General features: G+C 43.6%; 1 protein-coding gene across 1 annotated transcript; it reads right to left on the bottom strand.

Moving 5' to 3' along the window:
• Positions 1-1,554: 1,554 nt before the first annotated feature.
• LOC123166063 (uncharacterized) lies at positions 1,555-7,227 on the bottom strand. The gene is made up of 6 exons (XM_044583825.1): positions 5,409-7,227; positions 4,769-5,202; positions 3,730-3,891; positions 2,885-2,960; positions 2,159-2,317; positions 1,555-1,935 (listed from the first exon to the last, which is right to left on the bottom strand). The coding sequence occupies exons 1-6, from the start codon at positions 7,179-7,181 to the stop codon at positions 1,843-1,845; spliced, it is 2,697 nt and encodes an 898-aa protein (XP_044439760.1). The 5' UTR covers positions 7,182-7,227; the 3' UTR covers positions 1,555-1,842.
• Positions 7,228-7,239: the final 12 nt, after the last annotated feature.

Below are 7,239 nucleotides of genomic sequence, written 5' to 3' on the forward strand. Positions count from 1 at the left end.
TATGAATTACTTGATAGGGGATCTTCTTTGGGGTGCCTTCTGGCTTTGAAGAACTTCCTTCGGGTGATAGCCCTTGGTCTAACATCTGGCTGGGCCAACCAACATTGGCGCACAAGCAACGATTCCTTCCCGAAGGCGTTGTCTTGAAGCTTTGCGCCCTTTGTCTTCTAATATGTAATTGTAGCTTCGGTGATATGATTTGGGAATGTTGTCGCGAAGCATGTGCTATGTGAATGGCCTCAAGGTTTTTGTATATTTCCTCTTTGTAACCTGATTTGTTTGACATTATTAATAATTAATAATATATGGTTCTGAAAAGCAAAAAGATCCAGTAGGTACCACTCGATACTTCATGGCCCACCGGCCCTATAATCCACTTCATGGCCCACCAGCCCTATAATCCTAGACAGTGGGAGTAGGTTATGTCTTTCTTTTATGTATGAGGAAAACTCTCAAGTTGATTAATTTGATTTTAGAAAGACTAATGTACGCCATATTTGCTGAAATGAAGAAGGGAGCGTGCCCATAGTACCTACTGTGATCTCTTCATGACTGGAAATATGGAGATCCTATCCATAAATTGAATCAACTCGGTGTTGTACAAGCTCTTTTGCACATGCCAATCTAGTCATAGTAGGTAAAGCACTTAAGTCTGAGCTACCTCACTCATCTAAAACCTATATATACAGTGACGGAACCATCCATTGAAATGGACGTGAGAAGACACAAAAGTGACATTATTTGAGTGAGGAGCAGCACAAAGATGCACGATGTCAAAATAGTAGCAAGATGTGATCTGTAGGAATAAGATGCACCAGAAATTCGTATGGAAGTTCTACAACACTCGCTCGTACATTGGGATATTGCTAGTCGACTTGAATTGTACTCCCATAGCATCGATGCACGATGTCTCTGGGGGAGAAATTTTGACGATATGGACGGCGTAGGTGGAATTCCCCTGTGCATAGGCCACGCCTTTTCTTGTACGAGCAGAACTCCTATCTGTAGTAGGTGCACTAGGTTCCAGTCATCTCAAACCTGTCCGACAGTACGAGCTCGTTTTTTCTCTAGTAAAATATTACGATTTTTAAAGCTCAGAAAAAATCTGAAATTTTGTGTAGCTCTCGGCAATTTTGATGTTTTCATGCTGATTTTGGGCTGAAAAGTTTTCTTTTTGTGCAGCCTATATCATAACATATTTTTGAACGAAAAACAACAGATACTTGCATATGTATTTGTGAACACCAGATCGCAAATGTTGAAAAGGCTCACCGCACAGTCTCCACTGCTACAAACACAACACACACACACACAAAAACAAACAGGTTTTGGTCGCACACAGGCTTCGGCAGTTGTACATCAATGCCCTCAATGCACACGATTGCATTGATTAACCGTGTGCACAGGATGCCACATTGCACACAGGCTCATTTGCAATGCGTGCAGTGATGTAAACATCATATCACATCACATACGCAAGATCACATCCATATAGCATAACCAACATGCATATAATAAAGTTCTAGACAACATCCATATGTGTGACAAAGTTCAAAGCCAAAATAACACTTCCTTCATGAATCATATGATCAGTCATGCACATAATAGCCAAAATAGCACTTCCATCACGAAATCATATAATAAAGTTCTAGATGACATCCATATGACCAGTGTCATGCACCTATAGCAAAATGCTATAAATCTAACTGGCAAATTCTAGAAATCGAACCGACAAAGTTCTAGAAATCTAACTGGTATCAGCAAGGTAGGTTCTAGAAGAGTTTCCCTGCCCAAGCTGGACTGTTGGCTCGTCAGACAAATGTAGCATCATTCTGGAGCAGACTAACAACGACCCAATTGCTCCAGTATGCTCCCTTCTATCCCAATAATTTTCACCAATGAGTTCGAGTGGCCCTTGAGGAAAATATCCGTGATCTGCAATCAAATGATTCGCACACTTAGTATGGTCCCACAAGATGAAGTCTCAAACTTATGCTATCAAATGACTCGTGCCATGACATCGAACAGCTATGAATTATGAAAGTTCATGGTGTTGCTCTCTACAAAGCTGCTTTCACGGGAAGAATGGGCCAGCAAAAATGTCTGACATTATACATTAACAGCTAATACTTGGTACGATCTACGCATATCAGCATACCTGAGTACACCCAAATAGCTTGAGAGTTCTCAGTGATGAGCAACTGTCAACAATCAGCCCCAAAGCTTCATTGGTCAGACCACGGCAGAAGGAAACATCCAGAATTTCCAAGCGCAAGGAGCACTTGCTAGCAATCGCCCGTGCAGTAAGGTTTCCAACCTAAAGTAAGAGCAGTAAAGTATAGATAAATGTGCATAAAAGTTGGCCACATACAAAATAACAGAGAAGCATCGCAAAAATACAGTGAAACAAAGTAGACAGGAACAGTACAGTAAATGTGAGGCCAAAGGCAAGATGCATTTTCGTTCCGCATCAGTATCAGATCTAAAGAATGCAGGAGCCCCAGGGATTGATGTCATCTGTGTAAGGGGGTTCTTTGTTCCATGATATAGGAGTTCGATGTTTGTCAGAACTGTGTGCATGACTTTTTTATGTGTTATATACTTATATGTCGGCATGTGAGAGTTGGAGTATGATGTGAAAGTGTGTTTGCCCAATAGAAGATTAGTACTACAACCCTAATATCTATTTATTTCATGACTAGCTTGAAATTTTATGGATCATCAAACTTAGATTTTAATAACAGTGCACCCGCTAGCATATTCTTATTTCAAGTATGATGTCGTGGATACAGGTGCATACACTGGATGAGAGTCATGTTTTGGAGGTTTCATATCAATGAGAAACACACATCCGAGCAAACAAAAAGGAGCATGGACAAAGTACCTTCTCAATGTTGTTTAGGCTCAACTCAGTTAAGCATCCTCCAGATTCTTCCAAAAACTGAGACAGCGCTACATCACTGCAAAATTGATTAGGTTGATTGCAGCATGAGGGATTTTTTTGCACTATCTCATTACACAAAAATCATGTGCAGATCAATACAAAAGAAGACTACGAAAAACAATATATTCATAAAGTGAAGCATCCTAAAAATGGAAAACATGTTAAATATTCACAAGTGTTAAGCTGTGCTGATGCATTTGTTGAGACAGCAAATATCCCAGGAGAATAATAATGTGTGAATATGAAATGATCAGGGGATGGCATATTGTACACATAACTAAAGCATGAATCCTTTTCTTCTGGTTTGAATGTCCATGAGAACTTTTGGGAAACAGGAAACCAGTCAAGAGTCCTAGTGGTGTGTTTGCTTTTCTTATCTCTTTGAATTTTACATTTTGGTGTTTCCAACATCCTAATATAAACAGTAGCAATCAAATCTATTGAAACAGGACATCATGATAACCAAACAGGTTGCCTACACATGCCATCCAGCAGCACATAAGACCTTGACAAGTAGTGGATTAAGAATCATGAATTCGCTTCTCATAATCAGTTGACTTTATTAAAACACTCATTAAAGTCAGACCAAACCATATTGGCACTTCTACAAATCTACAAATAACCCCATGTGTAAATTAGCTTACTGAAAATCATGGATAGATTGCTAATTGAAAGGGAAAGCTGGTTCATATTGAATTATTATATACACCACAAAATTTTGAGAGCCTTCATATGCAAAATTTCAGCAGATATAAACATGAATATGAATGGAAAAATGGGAATACCTGAATGTATTCTTTTGAAGCTTTAATTTCTTTATAAGCCGACAGCCATCACGAAGATGTCTCGTTGCTGAGTCACGCAACCTACTCAAGTTTCGTATATCTAAAGATGATAACTGGGGGCAGTTCACCCCAATAGTCTTAATGGAGGATGAGGTCAGTTTCCTGCAAATTAGACAGCGCGATGACAAAAAAAGTCAGAATGTACCCTCGTATCACTTCTCTTTATCTGCATATAATAAACATGTCATAGTTAACTTAAAAAACCTGACTCGTCATAATTACTGGTAAGTGGACACATTATGGTTGCAAGCGACCATGAAGAACACGATCGGTTAGCATATAGCACAGGGGGCTCCTTAACTTACTCCACAATATAGGATATAGATATGCAATATTATTTAGATAGATAGGGCAGGCATTTAAACAGGAAAGAGATCTGATTGGGTTTTGCAAGATTAGAGTTAGGAGGGTCAATGAACAAGAGAATAGTTATCAATCAAGAAAGAAGAATTTTAGCAATCCATTTATGCCATTGTTCATCCTCTCTAACCTACTCCACAATCCCCTACAGGTCCAGCCATCTTCACAGCAGTAGAAACCTGGTTTGTTCCATAAGAATATTATAATGTCCTCCCAGGTGTGAAGAACAAAGGCGCAAATGACCAGTGACTCCATCTATAACTGAATTAAGACTAAGGATCTAATCTGAAAGACAAGATGAAAGTAAGGTACCAATGCCAATAGTAGCATGGAAAATAATGCTACACTTTTAGCTTCTGTCTCATATCATAGAAAATCTATGATCATATGACCAATGATGTTTGATAGTTTTCATAACAAAATATATTTTAACAGGCTTCCTAATTCAGTAACAACTTTCAACTAGTGACTTCAGTTACAGAATGAAATTCTACGGGAAAAATGCTCCTGGCATTGAAGTAAAAGGCAAATAGGTAAAGTAGAAATCTGTAATCTTCTAAGAGAACTACAAGATATAATATACACTGAGGAAACTAGAGCTATAAGTAGGAATACTTACAGGCAACCAGCAAACGCTAACTCCCTTATATTAGAGCCATGTACAGGAATGAGCTCATTCACAAACTTGTCACAGACAGACTGTATGCCAGACATTGATAAAACCTCCAGTTGTTTAATTTTCTTTAGAGCAGGAAGAATCATCATGGCATCCACATTTAGGCAGTCATTAATATATAGTTCTCTCAATACAGATTGCAGCCTATTAGCAAGATTCTCAATTCCAGTTGATGTTAGAAGAGAACACTCGCTTAAATTTAGCGAACTCAGAGAAGGTGCTGCTGAGATGAGTTTGTCTAACCCATTATCAGAAAGACGGTAATTTCCCATCAGAGATATTTTTCTTAATAATGGCATGCAATTTGGAACCTTTGCCAAGGTAGTAGGCAAAATATAGTCAGGCATGCATCGCCCAGATAAGTCAAGCTGCAGAACCTTCACAAAAGAAAAGAAAAGAAAAGAGAAAATAAGTCCTTGAATGATGACTTGCCCAAAAACAGGGCAGCAAAGTCTGCTGGTCAAACACTCATAACCAACAGAAGCAATGATATCTTAGTATCTCAATAACAAACTCATATGTTTAGCGAAAGCAGTAGATGATGTGATCATGAAACATGAATTGCATAAGTGAAAAGCAGTACCTCTAAGGATTCAGTCATGCATTTCCCAAAAACAGCCTCAAAGTCATCCTCATTCAACCACGAACACTCCCTAAGCTGCAGTGCCACAGGATTGTCACACAAGATTTCAGTAAGAAGATGGGTATTCATCTTCCTAGAACGGCACAGTTCGGTGAGAAGTTTATGTTTCAACTCCTCCGGTATGCCTCCAAGTGATTCAATACCTTCAGCATGGCTTGCAAGAGTTTGCATGCATAAGCTTGCAAGTGATGGGACCGGTCGCAGCGGAGCTTTCTTGCTTTTCAAAGGTGTCCACAAAATGACATTATCAGCATCATTATGCAGTTTAGACGACGGACCCAACTCCCGGGCTCTCAATTTAGCATCTCTATCATCCATGATCCTCAATGCAGTAGAATATGGACCTGGCCAATCCTGAGCATCAGCCGCAGGCTCTAACTCTTCTTCATCATCTTCGTCACTATGTACATCTTCATCTGCTTTGAAGAATGCAAATTTTGGGGCCAGCTTAATAGCTCTCTCTCTTGCCGCTTGCCTCCAAAGCGGCTCCACATCAGCTTCAGCTGCTCCTGAGACACTCTGATTCTCTTGTAAAACCACAGGTTCCCAATCCATGTCATCATCACTTAACTTCTGGGGCAATAAAACCTCTTCCGCAACCATCTTCCCCTTTCCTTTATCATCACGACTGAACTTCCGGGTCCTGGTACCTGATCGAATACCCACACTGACAGCAGCACCAGAATCGTTGTTCCCAAGAACCAGCTTTGTGTTTCCTTCACCTATATTTCCAGACTCATGCGTGAGAACCTCCTCACTGAAATCCACATCCGCAAAGGCTTTGTCTGCAGCAGATGCTAATGGCTTAACAGTGCCACCAGCTGCCTTCTCTGCCGAATCATGCATGAGCATAGACTCCTCACTGAAGAGCTGTTCATTCCTGTCATTAACTTGTCCAATTCCCCCTCTACGAGGCCTCGCAGAACCACCACTCCCCTGGCCGGTGATATGCGAACCCATAGGCACCACATTCGGTTCAGTCAGATTAAAAGGAGTGAACAAGTTTGCCAGTACCTTCATGCCACGATCCCCCGGCAGCACGAAATCCTCCCTGTCGCTCTCCGAATCAGGCACGTAATCGGCCGCCGCTACGGCCAGCGTGCTCGCACCCCCTTTCGCCGGCAGCACAAAGTCATCATCACTGTCGCTCTCTGAATCAGCCACGTAGTCAGCCAGCCGAGCCGATACGCCCTTGCGCCGCTTCCCTGACCCGTCCGCATGCTGGTGCAGCATTTCGTCGTGCACCTTGCCTCCAGACCCGGCCCCTCCTCCATCCAGTCCGAGACCCATCTCCGCGTGAACGTCTGGCTCCACGGCCCGCTTCCCGAGCCGAGACCCTGACCGCAAGCTTATGCGCGTCCCCTGACCACTGGAGCCGCCGCCGCCGGTGCCGCCTGAAGCCCTAGCCTCGCCGCCGCCGCCGCCGCCATCGCTCCCCAACTCCCCAGCCTCCGGGGAAGCAGCGGCGGCAGCGCCGGCGGAGACACGAGGCCTCCCCTTCCTCTTCCAGCGAGTGCCCGACGAAGCGCTATCCAGCGCCGAAGAGGCCGCCGTAGGGGTGTTCGCGCTGGCGGCGCCGGCCAGGCGCAGGCTGCGGCGGGGCGCCTCGACGGCGGGGGACTTGAGGGCCCCGTCGTCGGCGGCGGGGGAGCCGAGGCCAAGGGAGACGGAGGTGGACGGGGACGGCGCCGGCGTGCTCAGCAGGCCGCCCATCGCCGCCGGCGGCGACTGCGGGGCGGGGGCGGGCGCGATGGCGGCCCTGGCGCGCGCG

This window comes from Triticum aestivum, chromosome 7D (genome assembly GCF_018294505.1).
Source record: "Triticum aestivum cultivar Chinese Spring chromosome 7D, IWGSC CS RefSeq v2.1, whole genome shotgun sequence".
Classification (NCBI taxonomy): domain Eukaryota; kingdom Viridiplantae; phylum Streptophyta; class Magnoliopsida; order Poales; family Poaceae; genus Triticum; species Triticum aestivum.

Excerpts from the sequence above, each read along its gene's own strand:
- LOC123166063 (XM_044583825.1), bottom strand. The coding sequence starts at position 7,181 with ATGGGCGGCCTGCTGAGCACGCCGGCGCCGTCCCCGTCCACCTCCGTC. Across the intron at positions 3,892-4,768 it reads TTAGCGTTTGCTGGTTGCCT|GAAACTGACCTCATCCTCCA; the intron begins GTAAGTATTCCT and ends TCTAATTTGCAG. Across the intron at positions 2,961-3,729 it reads CTTCAAAAGAATACATTCAG|TGATGTAGCGCTGTCTCAGT; the intron begins GTATTCCCATTT and ends TCAATTTTGCAG.